Source organism: Otolemur garnettii, unplaced genomic scaffold (genome assembly GCF_000181295.1).
Source record: "Otolemur garnettii isolate 467f Iridium unplaced genomic scaffold, OtoGar3 scaffold00050, whole genome shotgun sequence".
Lineage (NCBI taxonomy): Eukaryota > Metazoa > Chordata > Mammalia > Primates > Galagidae > Otolemur > Otolemur garnettii.
The window spans coordinates 9750761-9770602 of NW_003852445.1; the positions used below are offsets into that span (position 1 = coordinate 9750761).

The 19842-nt window shown below is 37.5% G+C and overlaps 1 protein-coding gene across 1 annotated transcript in view; it reads right to left on the minus strand.

The window, feature by feature from the left end:
• The window catches only part of UBR1 (ubiquitin protein ligase E3 component n-recognin 1), a 137337-nt gene that overhangs the window by 51434 nt on the left and 66061 nt on the right, over positions 1–19842 (minus strand). Inside the window, exons 24-32 of the mRNA XM_023514258.1 lie at positions 18834–18882; positions 18260–18414; positions 15946–16045; positions 14271–14380; positions 10238–10324; positions 8006–8187; positions 3874–4079; positions 2428–2521; positions 1258–1407 (exon numbers count right to left, since the gene is read on the minus strand). Coding sequence (XP_023370026.1) covers positions 1258–1407; positions 2428–2521; positions 3874–4079; positions 8006–8187; positions 10238–10324; positions 14271–14380; positions 15946–16045; positions 18260–18414; positions 18834–18882 — 1133 coding nt within the window. The remainder of the gene's footprint in view (positions 1–1257; positions 1408–2427; positions 2522–3873; positions 4080–8005; positions 8188–10237; positions 10325–14270; positions 14381–15945; positions 16046–18259; positions 18415–18833; positions 18883–19842) is intronic.

Sequence of the window (19842 nt, forward strand, 5' to 3'; positions counted from 1 at the left end):
CACAGCTCACAGCAACCTCCAACTCCTGGGCTCAAGCGAGTCTCCTGCCTCAGCCTCCCAAGTAGCTGGGACTACAGGTGCCCGCCACAACACCTAGCCATTTTTTGGTTGCAGCCATCATTGTTGTTTGGCAGGCCTGGGCTGGGGATTCGAACCCGCCACCTTAGGTGTATGTAGCTGGCGCCTTAGCTGCTTGAGCCACAGGCACCAAGCCTTTATTTACTTTTATAGTTAACATTTTGTCCATGTCTCTAAAGCTTAGTACTGGATCTTCAGAAAAATAGGATTAAAATAATAGGCTTGGTGCCCATAGCACAATGGTTACAGCACCAGCCACATACACCGAGGGAGGTGGGTTTGAACCTGGCCCAGGCCAGCTAAACAACAATGACCACTGTAACAAAAAATAGCCAGGATTTGTGGCAGGTGCCTGTAGTCCCAGCTACTTGGGAGGCTGAGGCAAGAGAATCACTTAAGTCCAAAAGTTTGAGGTTGCTGTGACACAACGGCAGTCCACCCAGGGCGACATAGTAAAACTCTGTCTCAAACAAAAAAAGAAAAACAAATAATAATAATACAAAGACATTTAGAGCTCCAAACTTCAAATAGTAACTCTGATAGTGGCAAAGGGCCATATTGTAGAAATGATTTTTTCTGCATCTTTTCTCTTTATGTGAGTCCTAAGACAGAGAGTTCTATTTACTTTATAGGTATTGGAAAATACATGCACAATATAAAGATTTGAGCAAACAAACGTTCTAGTTCTTCTAGAAACCAAAATATTAGGCTTTTAATCATATTTTGAAAATATAATACAAGTTACAAAATGAAAACATATTAATCCCCTTAAAGTGTAAAGAATAACTTAATAGTAATCTAATAAAAACAAGCACAAATTAAAGACCTAAAGACAGTTTTAAAAAAATTAACCACAATTTGGATGGGCACAGTGGCTCACGCCTATGGTCCTAGCACTCTGGGAAGCCAATGTAGGCAGACTGCTTGAATCCAGCCTGAGCAAGAACAAGACCTGGCCACTACTAAAAGTTAAAAAAATACCAGGCATCATGGTGGGCACGTGTAGTCCTAGCTTCTAGGGAAGCTGAGGCAAGTGGATTGCTCAACCCCAAGAAAGCCCAAGAGTTTGAGGTTGCTGTGAGCTATGATGATGCCATGACACTGTACTCAGGGTGACAGAGTGAAACTATGTCTCAAAAAAAAAAAAAAAAATTAACTACAATTTAAATTAAAATGTACCTGTTTATCTTTTGAGGTTGCAAAGGAATAATGGGGATCACAGTATTACACAGAGACTTGCAAAGAGGGCAAAGATATTCTCCACTCTCCAGGTCAAAAAGGTCGACATGAATGCGCTGCTGAGAGCTCAGCTGTACAGCTTCAAAATACCTGCAAAATTCCAAAGACATGGGCCCCTTTAGAAATACATACATACTTTTGCTTTAATCCAAGCAAAAAAATCTGAAATTTTTGCTCCAATAAACACCTTTAGAACACATATGGCAACATTCACAAGTTATAATCACATTGATAGATGTGGGGCAAACTGGAAAATAGATCAGGGCAGATACCAATTTGAAATAAGTTCACTAAATGGTGACTTGTCTTCTGCCTCAACAACAATGTAGACACTACTTCCCTCAGTTTCCAATGACCAACTGAAGTAGTGAGAGCAATGATAGGAAAATTATATGGGGTATTTTTGTTTTTTGGAGACAGAGTCTTACTCTGTTGCCCTCGGTAGAGTGCTGTGGTGTCACAGTTCACAGCAACCTCCAACTCTTGGGCTTAAGCCATTTTCCTGCCTCAGCCTCCCAAGTAGCTGGGACTACAGGTGCCTACCACAAAACCTAGCTATTTTTTGTTGCAGTTGTCATTGTTGTTTAGCTGGCCCAGGCCAGGTTCAAACCTGCCAGCCTCGGTGTATGTGGCTGGTGCCATAACCACTGTGCTATGGGTGCCAGGCCTATATGGGGTATTTTAATCTAATGTCAAATGGGTAAACTATATAAAAGATTTCTCAGGAATCACATTTCTAAATTTTTATATTTTTCAGAGATAGAATACCTCTTGTCCTATTCTATCTCAACGGTACTTTTCACTGTATGTTTTGAAGAGTATGAGATTTTTTATAAAAATTACTGCTCCTTTTACATGAACACTGATAGTGAGTGACTGAGTAATTTGTGGAGAGCAAGCACAAAGGTACAGTGAAATATTATGTTGATAACTTTACACATCACTTTCTAAGGTTGATAATAATTAGTACCATGCAAACAGAATTAGTAATTAAACTGCTTCAATTATCAAATAAGGAAAGAAGACATGAAAAAACATGCCTTTTTGTGGCCTTGAATGAACTTCAATGTTCCTAGTCTCTTTCAAGAACATGTCAGAAGGACAACTTACTTCTGCCAGCACACTGCATGCATTACATGACCACAGCTTCCTGTATAAGTTCCATATGCCAAATCTGGATCCATGAAAAGTGGGTCCAGGGTTTCTGGTACAGGAAGACAAAAAGTAAGAGATATATAGTCATCTCTTCCTACGTTATAAAGGGGGTGGGGGGGAGAGAGGTAGGTTATTAGGTCCATAGTTTAATCATGAACTTTCTTAGTAATGGTCAAGAAAAATGTCACATTACAGCAGGATATTCTTTATAGTAATAAAACAGAGAAAAGAATAAAACAGACTATCAGATATGATTCTAAAATTAGTAATGATTAATGAAACTCTGATTTACATTTTAATTTTGAACATTAGGTTTAAACTACATTATCTGGTTGTTAAAGTGATTTTCTACATTTCAAACATAATTTGCTTTTATAATTTTACTTGACTGGATAATAATTTAAGGGGATATTTAGAAGAATTGACCTAGGGGGGAAAAGCATGGATTACAGATTAAAAATTCTGGTTTCATCACTTAAAACTCTTGACCTCAGGCAGGTTACTTGACTTCTCAGTGCCTCAGTTCCCTCATCTGTAAAATGGAACCATTTTGATTTAATTCATAGGGCTGCTGTGAGGATAAAGAAGTAATTACACATAAAGCACTTAACAAGTGCCTGATACTGATTAATTACTGATAAGTAATTAATAAATGTCAGCCTTTACTATTATTTCAAAGGTACTTTAAAAATAAAGCAGCTAATTCCTGATGTGATATAAATGAAATATATTTCCGAATTAGCATTCTTGCCAAGAAAATGCTTAACATGAACCTAATCATGAAGTAACAATCAGACAAATTTATAATATGAGACTTTATACAAAACAATTAGCCTGAACTCTTAAAAAAAGTCTACTTATGGAAGACATTTTGAGAATAGACGGGGAAATGTGAATTTTATATTAGATGATATTTCTGAACTCTTACTTTCTTAAATATAATAATGGCATGGTAGATTTTTAACAGATTAACCTTAGTTTTAGAAAATCCATGTGGAAATATTTAGGGATGAGATAGCATGATTCCTGCAACCTATTTTCAAATGGATCAGAAAAAAAGAAGAAAGAAACAAAAACAAAAAACAGAGATAAAAGGCAAACACCTAGACAGAATGAGCAATGTGGCCAGTGCTAATAAAAAGTGAAAAATAAAAAACAAAAAAGCAGGGTGGCACCTGTGTCTCAAAGGACTAGGGTGCCAGCCCCATATATGGGAGGTGGCGGGTTCAAACCTGGCCCTGGCCAAAAACTGCAAAAACAAAAAAAGCAAAGTAGCCAACATAGCCTGTAAAAACCTAGAGTCATTTTGCATATGGGTAAACTGTAGTCTGAACAAATAAAACTAAATACAACCTCACTCCCAAACTTCGCTCAAAAGAATATTTATTAAACAACACATACCCCCTGAGAGTTCTACAGGCTTTCCCCTGTGCTGGGTTAAGGCAGTAGATTTCTGGACACAGGCTGATAGGACCATGGCATTATTTTCTATTTTCACCTCTTGTTCTTCTTGGCAGAGGATGCAGGTCAGCACTTCTTTTTCAGTAACAGATGGACCCCGTTTAGGACCCAAAGCAATTCTAGAGTAGTCACTGACTGCTGGGGTGCTAGCAAAAGAAACAACCAGAAATGAGGACACACATTTTGGTCCCTTGTCTCTATATTTTGGTATATTTTAAATAGCCATAAGCAAGAAACTTAAGAATAAAAATCTTTAAAAATTGATAATTTAGCAATATTAACTTTTAAAAGCTTCCCCTCTGACCTTCCTGGCTTTTATCAGTTATGTGCTTATTATAAAATACAAGTGCTGCTAAAAGTAAAAAAAAAAAAAAGACCATAAAATAGAATGTATACATAATATTTAATTTACTGTACCAACAAGCTTATTCGTTTTTTTTAATATAAAATACATGCTTATTGAAGAAATTTAGCATTATATTTCTGCAACCTAGAGACAATCACTAGTAACCTTAAGCATTTCCTTCTAGTCTGCCTTCTATTTATAATATCCTTCTTTACATAAATAAGATCATATTATATAGTACATATAAAGACTTGCATTCTTCTTTGTTCACTTATAACTTTGTTATTTTCTAATGTCATAAAAATTTCACCAAAAACATTTTTAAATAGCTGCATAGTACTCTTGGTATATGTACCACACTAGTTTTATTCATTCCCTCTCATTGGGCATTCAGGTTTCTATTTTATTTTGGTAGCTATTAAAACTAAAAAAATGTACATACCTTAATGATTTAGCAATTCCTAGGACCAACTCTGATTTGTTAAAGTTTGGCAATTTTCAGGATCTACTCTTAGAGATTTGGCAAATCTTAGGACCAACTCTGATTTGTTAAAGTTTGGCAATTTTCAGGATCTACTCTTAGAGATTTGGCAAATCTTAGTAGGATCTACTGATGTGTGCAATAGACTGTATACATAATAGTAAATATTCATAATGTGCTGATTGTGAAGCTAGGGACTGTCTCAAATACCTAACAATACATTTATTCACTTAATCCTTATAATAATAAGAGGTTCATATTTTTATTACCTCCCTCTTTCAGATGAAGAAATTGAGGCCTAGAGAAAATGAAGGACTTATTCAATGACTCATCACTAGTAAGTAACAGAGGCAGATAATCTGGCCTCACAGGCCATGCTATGAGCTACTCTGCAATACTGCCTCCCTATGCAAGAAGCTCCCTGAAATATGGTGCATTATTAAATAAACTGGAAATAACTTAAATGTTTCTCATCAATTTAAATGAACTTACAGAAGACTACATAGGGTTCTGTTAAAAGGTGGGTTTCAGCTAGGTCATACCACCTCTCACGAGGCATCTGACAAATACATGGAGGAGGTTTACTTTTTGGTTGTTGTAAGGACTAGTAGGCATGGATGCTAAATGTTCCGCAATTCATGGGACAATAGTGCATGAAAGACTCACTGCCCCAAATGTCAAGACTGAGGAACACCGAGCTCACTTTGCATGTAAGAACATATATATATTTAAAAAAAAAAAAAAGAACATATATAAATCTCCAAGACATACTATAGGGTAAAAATGAGTAGCTACAGAATAATACATAATTATCATTTATGCAAATAAAACACAAGGCTGAATGACACAATACAATTTCTGTGATTATATATTATTTGTATGTACTAGAATAGTATAAATTCCGATAAGATATACATAAAACTTATCAACAGACAACCTTTTGAGGAAGAATTGAAAGATGTCCAGGATTCAAGTTGGTGCTCAGATGGAACTTCAGCTTTATCTCTAACAACTGATTTTTATTTATTTCTATTTTTTTTTTAGCAATGGGTCTCACTCTATTGCCTAGGCTGGAGTACAGTGGTATAATCATAGCTCTCATTGCAGTCTTGAAGTCCTGGGTTCAAGTGATCCTCCCACTGCAACCTCCCAAATAGCCAGATTACTGGTACATGCTGCCAGGCCCAGTTAATTTTCTTATTTTTTATAAAAATAGGGGTCCTGATATGTTGCCCAGGCTGGTCTTGAATTTCTGGGCTCACGTGTTCCTGTCACCTCGGCCTCTCAAAGTAGTGAGATCACAGACAACATTCAATTTTTTTTCCTTTTTTTATTTGAGACAGAATTTGACTCTGTCATCCTGGGTAAGAGTGCCATAGCATCATATCTCACAGCAACCTTAAATTCTTGGGCTCAAGCCATCCTCTTGCCTCAGCCTTCTGAGTAGCTGAGACTATAGGCGCCAGCCACAATACCCAGACAGTTTTCCTATTTTTAGTACAGATAGGGTCTTGCTCTTGCTCATGCTGGCCTTGAACTCCTAAGCCTCCCACAGTGCTAAGATTACAGGCATGAGCCACTGTTCCCAGATGACATTCAATTTTTTTTATTTTGTAGAGACAGAGTCTCACTTTATCACCCTCAGTAGAGTGCCATGGCGTCACACAGCTCACAGCAACCTCCAACTCCTGGGCCCAGGCAATTCTCCTGCCTCAGCATCTCGAGTAGCTGGGACTACAGGCACCCACCAGAATGCCTGGCTATTTTTGCAGTTTGGCTGGGGCCAGGTTTGAACCCACCACCCTTGGTATCTGGGGCCAGCGCTCTACCCACAGGCACCACCCTAAACAGAAAATATAGTAACATAACATAATTAGTGGGCACCTGTAGTCCCAGCTACTCAGGTGTTAAAATGCATAACAGGCGATGACAATCATATGAGAAGATCTTCAACTAACTAGCAGTCAGGAAAATTCAATCAGATTGATATAAATTTCTACTTTTGATAATATCAAATATTTTCAAGTACCAATATTTAGGTACTGGTAAGAAGAAAGTAAATGGATATCCTTATACCTTGTTGGGAAAAGAAATTGGTAAAAACATTTTAGAGAGCAACATAGCTACATCTATTAAAATTCTGGGCTTGGCGCCCATAGCACAGTGGTTATGGCGCCAGCCACATACACCAAGGCTAGAGGGTTTAAACCCAGCCTGGGCCAGCTAAACAAGAATGATGACAACTGCAACAAAAAATAGCCACATGTTGTGGGGGGCGCCTATAGTCCCAGCTACCTAGGAGGTTGAGGCAAGAGAATCGCTTAAGCCCAAGAGTTGGAGGTTGCTGTGAGCTGTGACACCATGGTATTCTGCCAAGGGTGACATAGTGAGACTTTGTCTCAAAAAAATAAATAAACAAAATAACATTCTGACCCAGCCCCTCTCAATTATTAGATTCCAACCTTGAGAAGTACTTACACAATTACATAAAAAGGCACATATAAAATGGTGCTTACAAATTGTGCTAAGGGAAAACTGAAAGCTGCCTAAATGTGCAAAATCAGATAAATAAAATACTGTATATCCACACCACGAAAGACTGCACAACAGACAATGATGTATTACCTACACTATAGATCTATACATACTGATACAAAAAGATTTATGAGATGTTAAAAAACCAAGCTGCAGTGGTTCTGTGCCCATACCACAGTGGTTATAGCACTGGCCACACGCACCGAGGCAGGCGGGTTCGAACACAGCCGGGGACAGCTAAATAACAACTGCAACAAAAAAACAGCTGGGTGTTGTGACAGGTGCCTGTAGTCCCAGCTACTTGGGAGGCTGAGGCAAGAGAATGGCTTAAGCAAAGAGTTGGAGGTTGCTGTGAGTTGTGACACCACAGCACTCTACCGACAGGAACAGAGTGAGACTTTGTCTCAAATAAATAAATAAAACTACTCAGGCATACAAAGTAAAACGAGATGATTCTATTTTTGTTGTTTCTACTGTCCCATCTTTTTACGCATAAAGGTTCTTAATGTAACTTTGTGCGCTTGAACCATTTAGCAATATAAAATTACATTCAATAAATACCCTAGAGCTTTCACTTTGAGCTTCCTAGCTTAGAAATAGTTTAATTTATGTTACTATAAAATATATTTTAGAGAAGCATGATTTAAAGTGAATATTTAACTTTTCCTCCAAAAACTGAGCTGCTAATTTTTGGTTTTACTTTATTTTACCTCTCTTCCTCCATAATGGAATCTTCTTTCCCAGACATTTCTGATGTATTGTCATACATGAGTTTATGAGTTTCAATGAAGTTTTTCTGTAAGGCAGACATCTGAGCCATGATCTTCTGGCGATGTAGCCTGGCAGCTTCAGCTTTTCTTTTCCGTTCTGCTTTTTCTTTATCATGAGTAATCTGGGTATTAAGAAATCCCAAAATTAGGTTAAGATTAATTATTTAAAAAATGTACATGTATTCAGTTGGCAAAATTTCCTAAGAGTCTGAAAGACTTGAAAGCTTTTCTTTTCCATTCTGCTTTTCTTTATCATGAATAATCTGGGTATTAAGAAATCCCAAAATTAGGTAAGATTATTTTAAAAATGTACATGTATTCAGTTGGCAAAATTTCCTAAGAGCCTGAAGGACTTGATGACCCCTTAAAACCTAGATTCAACTTAATGCTTCAAAATTCCAAGTTCTATCATATCATACAACTAATTGTTCTTTTAGTTATTTTTGATAGTTTAATGTAAAAGTAAGTATCCAATAAACCAGTGGTTCTCGACCCACAGGAACCGTATTAAAGGGCCATGGCATTAGGAAGGTTGAGAACCACTGCAATAAATAGTCTTTTATGTTCAAGGTAGATACATTAAGAATAGAGGCTGGGCACGGTGGCTCACACCTGTAATCCCAGCACTCTGGGAGGCCAAGGCGGACGGACTGCTTGAGCTCACGAGTTCAAGAACAGCCTGAGCCAGAGCAAGGCTCCATCTCTAATAAAAATAGCCAGGTATTGTGGCAGGCGCCTATAGTCCCAGCTACTCGGGAGACTGAGACAAGAGAATTGCTTGAGCCCTGGAGTCTGAGGTTGCTGTGAGCTATGACTTCACTGTACTCTACCAGGAGTGACAAAGTGAGACTCTGTCTCCAAAAAAAATAGAAACATAAAATTTTAAGATCATTTGTCAATCACTTAATCACTAACATTTAGTCAATCTAACACAACCTGATGATGTCTAACAGCTGCTTATAGTATATGCACTAAGATTGTGAACTTTTAACAATATTACAGAGATATATTTGGTATTTGTTTATTTTCTATTTTAACTTAAGTACCATGGGTTTTTCTTTTAGGAAGGATGGCTAATAACCAAAAGTAGGCCAGGGGTAGTAGCTCAGGCCAGTGATCCAATACTTTGAGAGGCTAAGAAAAAAGAATTGCTTAGGCATTTAAGACCAGCCTAGACAACACAGGGAGATCCTGTCTCTACTTAGCTTTCTTAGTAAACAAATAATGTGGGCATGGTGGTACACACTTAAAGTTCCAGCTACTTGGGAGGCTGAAGGTAGAGGATTACTTGAGCCCAGTAATTCAAGGTTACACTAAGCTATGATCATGCCAGTGCATTCCAGGATGGGTGGCAGATATTTCTTAAAAAAATTAAAAAAAAACCCACATAAGTAATAATATTCTAGTACTCTCAATATTAGAATCATCAAAACCTGATTTACTATCTCACAGAAATCAATAACTTAAATATTACTACATTTCACTAAATCTAAGGTGTACCATTACGCCATTATAGTTCCCTAATTAAAGAAGGTTGGTGATTATAAGGAGCCACTGACTGTGAAACATACCCCAATTTCAGACATTAAAATATTTTAAAAATTAATAAAATGTGGTATTTCTTTTTTTCTTTTTTCTGAGACAGAGTCTCACTCTATCACCCTGGGTAAAGTACCAGGGTGGCATCATAGCTTACAGCAACCTCAAACTCTTGGGCTCAAGTGATCCTCTTGCCTTAGCCTCCCAAGTGGCTAGGACTACAGGCAGCCACCACAATACCAGGCTCTTTTTTTCTATTTTTAGTAGAGATAGGGTTCTTGCTCTTACTCAGGCTGATCTGGAACTTCTGAGTTCAAGCAATCCACTTGCCTTGGCCTCTCATAGTGCTATGATTCTAAGTGTGAGCCACTGCACCCAGCCAAAATGTGGTATTTGTAACAGAGCTCCGCTATACATCAATTTCTTTTGCTTTTGTAAAATACAAAAACTATACTGAATTATTATCTGTCAAAACCCATTAATCCCTATAGTATGAAAGCATTAAAAAAAAAAAAAGATGGATAGATCCCATATACTTCATAATAAAAAGGTTCTTCCTAACAAAAAGCATTAGCTTAGACCTGTAAAGTTCAAAGACAGAGATGAATATTATCATTACTGCAGTATTATTACCTCATCATTCTTAATAGAATCCGATCCTGAAGTAGTTGCTACCATTAAACAAGATTTTTCTCTTAACCGCTTCACTGTGTCAAACATCTGTGAAAAAGAGGTGAAATGTTAAAAGATTTAGACTTATCAGAAACAGAAAAATTCACTAATCTGATTTTGCCATCGTATCTCAAAAAATCTTTGACTTAAAGTACTTCAATATATTGGGAGATAAAAAGTGACTCTCTGAAAAACACCTCTCCTGCTTGATGAGCAATCCAGCAGAGGAAGTGAACAATGGGAGCAAATCAGCTGGGTCAGTATGCAGCTATTAGCATGCCTCTGTTTGCTTTAGAGAGATTTGCCAGGAAAATGGTATTTTTTTTTCCTGAGACAGAGTCTCATTTTCTTGCCCTGAGTAGAGTGCCATGGTGTCAAAGTTCACAGCAAACTCAAACTCTTGGGCTCAAGTGATCCTCTTGCTTCAGCCTCCCAAGTAGCTAGGACTATAAGCTCCTGACACAATGCCCAGCTATTTTTTTTTTTTTTTTTTTGCAGTTTTTGGCCGGGGCTGGGTTTGAATACACCACCTCCGGTATATGGGGCCAGCGCCCTACCCGTCTGAGCCACAGGCGCTGCCTGATGACCAGCTATTTTTAGAGGCAGGGTCTTGCTCTTGCTCAGGTTGGTCTTGACCTCCTAAGCTCAAGCAATCCACCCACCCTGGCCTCCGAGAGTGCTAGGATTACAGGCATAAGCGACCATGAGCCTTTAGGAAAATAATTTTTAAAAAAATTTTTAAGTAACATTTTTAATTGAAAGATACATAAAGACAAACATACAAAATGGAAAGTTCCTCTTCTCCCTGACTTCAGCCCCCCCCCAAGCAACAACCAAAACAAAGATTATCAATGTATCTATCCAGCAAAAGTCTGTCAGAATAACATATTTCTATCTGTTTTTTGTTTCTAGTCTCCTTTTTTTAACTTAATCATTTATCTTTGCAGATATTTCCATAAAAGCCTATACAGACCTCCATCATTCTTTTTTTTTTTTTTTAAGTTTTGGGCTGGGGCTGGGTTTGAACCTCTGGCATATAGGGCCAGCGCCCTACTCCTTTGAGTCACAGGCCTCTATTATTCTTATCAACAAATGTCAGGGTTTCAGCAATAGGACAGTGTATTACGTCTGTTTTTTTTGTTTTTTGTTTTTGAGACAGAGCCTCAAGCTGTCCCCCAGGTAGAGTGCCATGGCATCACAGCTCACAGCAACCTCTAGCTCCTGGGCTTAAGTGATTCTCTTGCCTCGGCCTCCCAAGTAGCTGGGACTACAGGTGCCCACCACAACACCCAGCTATTTTTTGGCTGTAGTCGTCATTGTTGTTTGGCAGACCTGGGCTAGATTTGAACCGGCCAGCTGTGGTGTATGTGGCTGGCGCCTTAGCCGCTTGAGCCTTAAGTTTGTATTAAATCTGTCAAGTGTAGAACATAAATGTCTTAACACAATAATCAAGTAAATGAGGCAAAAGCTATGTTGATTGGTTGGATGTAACCACATCAGACTGTATAAAAAAAAAATCAACACATTGTACCCCACATATGCATAAATGTATTCATGATCTATGTGTATTTGACTTAATTAAAAAAAAAAGTTTGTATTTCAAAGGAGCCTTGGTCTATAAAGAAAAACTTCCCTCAATACTTAACAATATAGCCTTAACTTAAGCACCTGAGTAAATGAGCTCATGTCTTTACAAGTACATACTTGTGCTTTTCATATTTTTTTTTTCATTTATTTTGGTTAAAAGCTTTGGTATTCTAATAGGAACTGAATTTTCAGAAATAGATCTCTAATTTTTAACATTATGTCTTTACGACTAAATGAAAGCTTAATTAACTTTCTTAATAAAGGTAGAATAGTGACCTTTTTGTTTGCTTTGACTTTTAAAATAATTATATTGATAAACACAATACCAAAAATTCATGAAATCTACTTCAAGAGAAATAATAACACCATTATCTTACGGTTACATATCCTATTACATCAAGTTTGCTTAAGGAATGTTTCTAATTAAGTAGTAAAAAGGACTGACCTCTTATAAAATACAAACCTGTATACAGATTAATAATTGATATTAAAACATCTAGCTGAACACATCAGAATACTTTAATGAATATAATGAGCTCTATAGCTCTTGCTTCATGTTACCATGTGGAGGCTACCCATTAAAGGGTACATACCATGTGGAGGAGTACCCATTAAAGGGTGCATACCACGTGGAGGGGTACCCATTAAAGGGTACATACCACGTGGAGGGTACCCATTAAAGGGTGCATACCACATGGAGGGGTACCCATTAAAGGGTGCATACCACGTGGAGGGGTACCCATTAAAGGGTGCATACCACGTGGAGGGTACCCATTAAAGGGTGCATACCACGTGGAGGGTACCCGTTAAAGGGTGCATACCACGTGGAGGGTACCCGTTAAAGGGCGCATACCACGTGGAGGGTACCCATTAAAGGGTACATACCACGTGGAGGGGTACCCGTTAAAGGGTGCATACCACGTGGAGGGTACCCATTCAAGGGTGCATACCACGTGGAGGGTACCCATTCAAGGGTGCATACCACGTGGAGGGTACCCATTCAAGGGTACATACCACGTGGAGGGGTACCCATTAAAGGGTACATTCATACCCTTTCTCTCCCCTCCTTATTCACTTATTGCTCCCTAAAGGCACTCAAATAGTTCAAGGACCAAATCCAGAAGTTTCTGTCAGCAATACCATAGATACTACCTTCAACATATACCTTAACCAGTTTCTCACCATTTGCATCTTAGCCTAGGTCATGCTTATTTCTCACTAAGATTACTGCAGTAGTCTCCAAAAGGCTGCCCTGCTTTTATGCTTATTCCCTGTGATCCATTTACTCCACAACAGTCAAAATGACCTGGTATAAATACAGATCAGATTATGTTACTTAAAATCTGGCTGGGTGCAGCGGCTCATGCCTGTAATCCTAGCACTCTAGGAGGCCAAGGCAGGAGAGTCACTTTAAGTTAGGACCAGCCTGAGCAAGACTGAGACCCCATCTTTACTAAAAATAGAAAAATTTGCTGGGTATTACAGCATGCCTCAAGTCCTACCTGTTCAGGAGCATGAGGCAGGAGGATCGTTTGAGCCCAGGAGTTTGAGGCTGCTGTGAACTAGGCTGACACCATGGCACTCTAGCATGGGTTATAGAGTTAACTGTCACAAAAACAAACCCTTCAACAGATTCTCGTTGTCCTCAAAAATAATATCTACTACTTTCTTTACTCTGATCTTTAAAGTCCTACTTTATCTGGCCCCTGGCTGCCCCTCTGACCTCACTGCCTGTGTTTCTCTCTCTCCTCCCTAGTATGTTCCTGTCATACTGGCCTTCTAGCCATGTTAGAGCTTTTGTACTGCTGTTCCCTCTTGTAGAGTCTTAGAAGATTGACTCTATGTCACTCAGGCCTCAGATCCAATGTCACCTTCTGAAAGTGGCCTACTCTAATTACCCAAAGGAAACCTCTACTCATCTATTGAATTGCTCTGATACTTTATTTATTGCCTGCACCTCAATTAGGGTATATGCTTCATGATAGCAAGCACCCTGTCTGTCTTGTTTAGAGTCTAGAAGTGACCACGGTATGTAGAAAGTATAAAGTATGTGTTGAGTAAATAATGACACAAATGAATAAATCTTTATTTTTTTAAAACTCTGTTAAAACATAGAAAGAAGAAAATGACTAATATGAAAAAATGAGCGATCATGAAAATCAATAGTAAATGACTTTACAATTAAAGAATATAGTGGTTAATTTCAGAGGCAAGATAGGATTCTTATTGTACTCTATAAGGGGGGAGAGGCTGTCAGGAACTGACCCCACCAATGTTTTGACTTGTGTGTTCTGTTGTCCTGCATAAACAAGTACACAAAACAAAACAGTGGTGGGGTCAGTTCCTGACCACTCCCTTTGGGATGTGATTGTTCAAATGATATAATCAATTTACTTTTCTGGTTTACCTGAAGTATCCATGTTATCATGTCCTTCTGGCCTTCTAACTGGGGAATTCCCTTGAGTTTTTCCAACAGTATTTGTATATTCTGGGTATTCGTGGCTGAACTTCCCAATCCTTTTTATAAAACACAAAATTACACATCATGAATAAAAATACGGTCATCCCTTGGTATCCATGGGGAATTGGCACCAGAACTCCTGTGGATACCAAAATCCATGAATGCTCAAATCCTTTATATAAAATGGTGAAGTATTTGCATAATCTATACACATCCTCCTGTATACTTTAAATCATCTCTAGATTACTTATCAATGCAAATGATATGTAAATGGTTGTCATCCAGTATCGAATAGGAAATAAAAACAAGGAAAACAGTCTGTACATGTTCAATATAGATACAACCACCCTGCCCTGCACCCCTACTCTGAATAATTTGGATCTGTGATTGTTTGAATGCCTGGATGTGAAACCCACAGATACGGAGGGCCAACTGTACTTTCATAATTATGTGCAAATTATAATTTTTAGTTATTATTCATATAACCAACATTGGCTGATCAATCCTTAACTATGTTAAATTTTCAATAGAAGACCTACAATTACATGAATATTGAAGTACTGAGTTACAATCATATGAAGTACTAAGTTAAAAAATGATATATAGACTCGGCACCTGTAGCACAGTGGTTGGGGCACCAGCCACATACACTGAGGCTGGCAGGTTCCAACCCCGCCCCGGACAACTAAACAACAACAACTGCAACAACAACAACAACAACAAAAATAGCCGGGCATTGTGGCAGGTGCCTATAGTCCTAGCTTGGGAGGCTGAGGCAGAAGAATCACTTAAGCGCAAGAGTTTGAGGTTGCTGTGAGCTGTGATGCCATATAGCACTCTACTGAGGGCGACATAGTGGGACTGTCTCCAAAAAAAAATGTGTGTATATATATATAAGAAAACTTGAATTACTTCAAGTCTCTCTGTTGTGCCTTCCACAGGCACAGCTAAACAAAAGCTTAATGACCCATTTGGCCTCTACTCCATTTGGCTCAACGACTAAGGAAAAATGCTTAATAAGAAAACTGCCAAAAATGTTCAAGAGGGAGATGTTATATCGATAAACCAATCTATATACTATGTAAATAGAAAATGAGGTATTTTCTTCCTGCCTATTGATTTTATAATTTATGTCACTGAAGTATGTTTTGAAAAAACTATCTTAATCAGGTAACATTTAATAGAAATCTAATTTATATCTATTCTTTCTTCCAAGTTGAAAACAATGCAAAATGAAAATGTTTTCATTTAGACTTCTATAATCATTTTAAATTCTAAAACACCAATATCTTCCACAGATGGGTTGTATGAATATTACGGTTGATGTAGCAGAAAATATTTGGTTATACTGAAATGATGAAAGAAAGTAAAAAACTACCTATGTATGCAACCAAAAAATTAAAAAAAGTGAGGAATGGGGAGTAAAGCAGTAAAAAGACTGCATCAAGGCTTAAAAAATACCTTCATATATTAAAACACCAGTGAAAAACTAATGATGCTAGGAAGAGACTTAAATAATTTCAGAGTTTTCTACATTTTAAGAACTGACAGATAAAAACTCTTATTAAGATCTAATTGGTAATTAGCTAGAACTGTGTTGAAAAGTGATACTTAAACATACTTGAAGCCTTATAATAAAAGTCGAATGTCACTTCCTCTTCAGGAATTTTTTGAAGCTGTTGCTTCTCTTCTAGTAAACCCAGTGCCAGAATATGAAATGCCTGCAGGAGGAAAATAAGAGAAGATCTTTAAAACAAAAGTTCTTCGGGTAAAAATGTTTTTTATTTTGAGACAGTCTCATGCTATCACCCTGGGTAGAGTGCCATACGGTCATAGCTCACAGCAACCTCAACCTCTTGGGCTTAAGCAATTCTCTTGCCTCAGCCTTCCAAGTAGCTGGGATTATAGACGCCCGCCACAATGCCCAGTTTTTTTTTTTTTTTTTTTTGGTTGTAGTTATCATTGTTGTTTGGTGGGGCCTGGGCAGGATTCAAACCCGCCAGCTCTAGTGTAAGTGGCTGGTGCCCTAGCCACTTAACTATGCACCAAGCTGTAAAAAAAAAAAAATTTTTTTTTTTTTTGCAGTTTTTGGCTAGGGCTGGGTTTGAACCCACCACCTCCAGCATATGGGGTCAGGGCCCTACCCCTTTGAGCCACAGGAGCCACCCCCGTAAAAATGTTTTAAATGAAGTATAAAAATAAGCAACCTGACTTGTCGCCTGTAGTTCAGTGGTTAGGGCACTGGCCATGTACACCAGAGCTGGCAGTTATGAACCCAGCCTGGGCCTGCTAAACAACAATGGCAACAACAAAAAAGTAGCCCAGCGTTGTGGTGGGTACCTATAGTCTCAGTTACTTGGGAGGCTAAGGCAAGAGAATTGCTTAAGCCAGTGGTTCTCAATCTGTGGGTCGCGACCCACAGGAACTGTATTAAAGGGCTGAGGCATTAGGAATCATATTAAGTAATTTACCTATAACAGTTACACTTATACCCACTTTATAATGAGAAAATAATATTTTGCTAAGTAGGAAGTAGTAGAACTCAGAACTTGAGAACCACTGGCATAAGCCCAAGAGTTGAAGGTTGCTGTGAGCTGTGATACTGTAGCACTCTACCAAGGGCGACATAGTAAAACTGTCTCAAAAAAAAAAGTGACCTGATAGATGAAAAACACATAAAGTTTACAAATAAGCAGTTCTTGGAAAGAGAAATGATGAATACACATATGAAAAATGTTCATCCTTGCTTAAAATTTGAAAAATTTGAGTTTAAATATGATCATCCTATTTTTCACCTATGAGAGTGGCAAAAGTTTTATAGTTCAGTAAAACAGAGCTGGCAACGGTGTTAAGAAGCAGGCAATTTTGACCACACTGGTTATGGAAAGTAAACCGGTGTAACATTTTTTGGAGATCAATTCAAAAATACCTATCAAAAATGTAAACGTAGAAGCCTAGTGTTAGAAATAAGTATGACAGACATATTCTTTCAAGTTTGCAAAAAATATTTGTATAAGGATGTTCATTTTAGTGTTTTTTGTTACAGCAAAGACAACCCGCATCTCTAACAGGAAACTAGTTAAATACATTTTAGCATATCCAGACAATGCAGTATGCACTGTCAAGAATGAGGCAGACTTGTATGTGTTAATGTGGAATGAATTCTACAACATACAAAATTTTTACCAGTGCTTATCTCCTATGTAGGAGACAGGAATAGAAGTCTTAACTTTATTTCAAATATGTCTCTAAGATTTGAAACTTAAAGCTGCATGTATTTATGACTATTATAACAAAACTTGAGATGTGCATACAGCATGACAGCATGTAGAGACTGCAGACCAATAATCATACCCAAATAAAAAAAGGAAATGGAGTTAGGCAGGTACTAAATAAATATCCAGTTATAGCTACCACAAAACGGTATAATTAAGTAATTTACCTATAACAGTTATAAAGAAAAAATAGCTACTTCCACTTGAGCTAATTCTAACTCTATGAATAATTTACACTTATACTCACTTTATAATGAGAAAATAATATTTTGCTAAGTAGGAAGTAGTAGAACTCAGAACTCAAGCCTAGATCTGTCTTCAAATCTTTATTATACTGCCTCCTTATAATATTAATAAATGTAAATTTAAAAATATAAAAAAAACACAATGCAATGATTACATGCCAATATATTATTAGCATGAGTAAGGCTTTTTTTTTATTTTTGAAGAGTTTATTAAACAGTAATGATTCTAAAGAATAAAGATGCTATAGGAGGATGTATCACTCAGGAAATCTGTGCCATGCATGCTATTTTAATGACCTCTAGGTCTAACCAAAGTGCTATACATGTAGTTCTGATGGAAGTCAGACCAGAGATCTTCTTACATCTGTAAAAACTCTAGGACTCAACACAGAGAATACATTTCAAGTAAACATACCATTTGGAGCATCCCTTCAGTCCACAAGTTAGAATCTGTATCTACTGCCCGCTCAAATATGGTCCTGAGAATGTACATCATGATATCACAGTTGAGGAGGTTAACCACTTTGCTGAAAGCAGGGCAGAATTCAGGAGGTGGTGGTGGTGGCAATGCTATAAGGGGTGGAGGATGAACAAGAAAGGAGAAAAACAGGTACATTTTTATTTGGGTTAACCTATGTACTAAATTGCAAATGTCAAAAATAATAGTTTACATACAAAACAATACATGTGATTTTTTTACTACCCTTGAAGTACTGAAAATACCAATATTAGTTTTAATAGCCTTAAAGTATTGAAAATATAAATGTAAGTTACTATGTCAGTCCCCCCAAATAAACTCCATTTGCTATCAATTTAAGATTCTATCACTGCTAATCCCTACTGCAACTTAATATATGAACAAAAAACAAAAGGCTCTTTCCACTTCCTCTGTCTACTGTCAAAAATTAATGAAAACAAAATCAAAATGCTTTACTAACACAAAACCACAGAAAATAGTCAAAATTAGTCAGTTCAGAATCTCGTTTTACCTTCATCTTTGTTTTCTTGTTTTCTCCTTTTCTTCTGTGTATGTTCTGCCTATTAAAAAAAAAACCCTACCATTAAATATATGCTTTGCAAGCATAAAACAAACAAAATATTTTAAAGCAGGCAGGAAAGACTCAACCACCCATTAAAATGTTTTATATACTGAAACATGTATTCAGAATGCTTCCTTGTCCTAGAAACAAAATGGCCATCCTAGAAAAAGCTCCTGCAAAATAGATGAGGAACATCCTTCATCAATAACTTAGTCCCCATTCTTTTAAGTCAAAATATTTACCCAGTGCCTATTATGTACAACGGGCTGCAAATTATTCACTTTGTAAGGACAAAGCCAGACACCATCCTCAGTGATCATACTTAACATTATCCTTCATAGGAGGAACAGATATTATGTGCCTGTTGATGTGATCCAATCTATCTATCACCTATATGTACTCTTGCCAAAAAGTGCGTAACTTTTGAGACAGCCTGAGCAACAGCAAGACCCTATCTCTACCAAAAATAGAAGAAATAAGTCGAGTGCAAGGAAGCTGAGGCAGGAGGATCACCTGAACCCAGGAATTGCAGTGAGCTATAATGAGGCTACTGCAGTCTATCCCACATGATAGAGAAAGACTCTTGTCTTAGGGGAAAAAAAGTTTATCTTGAATTTAATCATGAGAATACACCTAAACAAAGAAAGAGTATTCTAAGAAACCAGCCTGTACTCCACAGAAATGTCAATATTAAAAGACAAAAAAGGCAAATCAACTATCCTAAATTAAAGGAGGCTGTAGAAACCTGATAACAAATGAAGTGAGCTATCAAAAAGTATATGAAGCTTGATGGAACCCTCCTTCCTGAGATAACTAACTATAAAGAACATTTTTGGTATAATCAGGAAAATCTGCATATTGCCTATATACTAGAAAACATTACTAAATCAACTTTAATTTCCTGGGTGAGATAATGCTCACTATTATGAGAACCTACAGCAAGCTACACACACACACA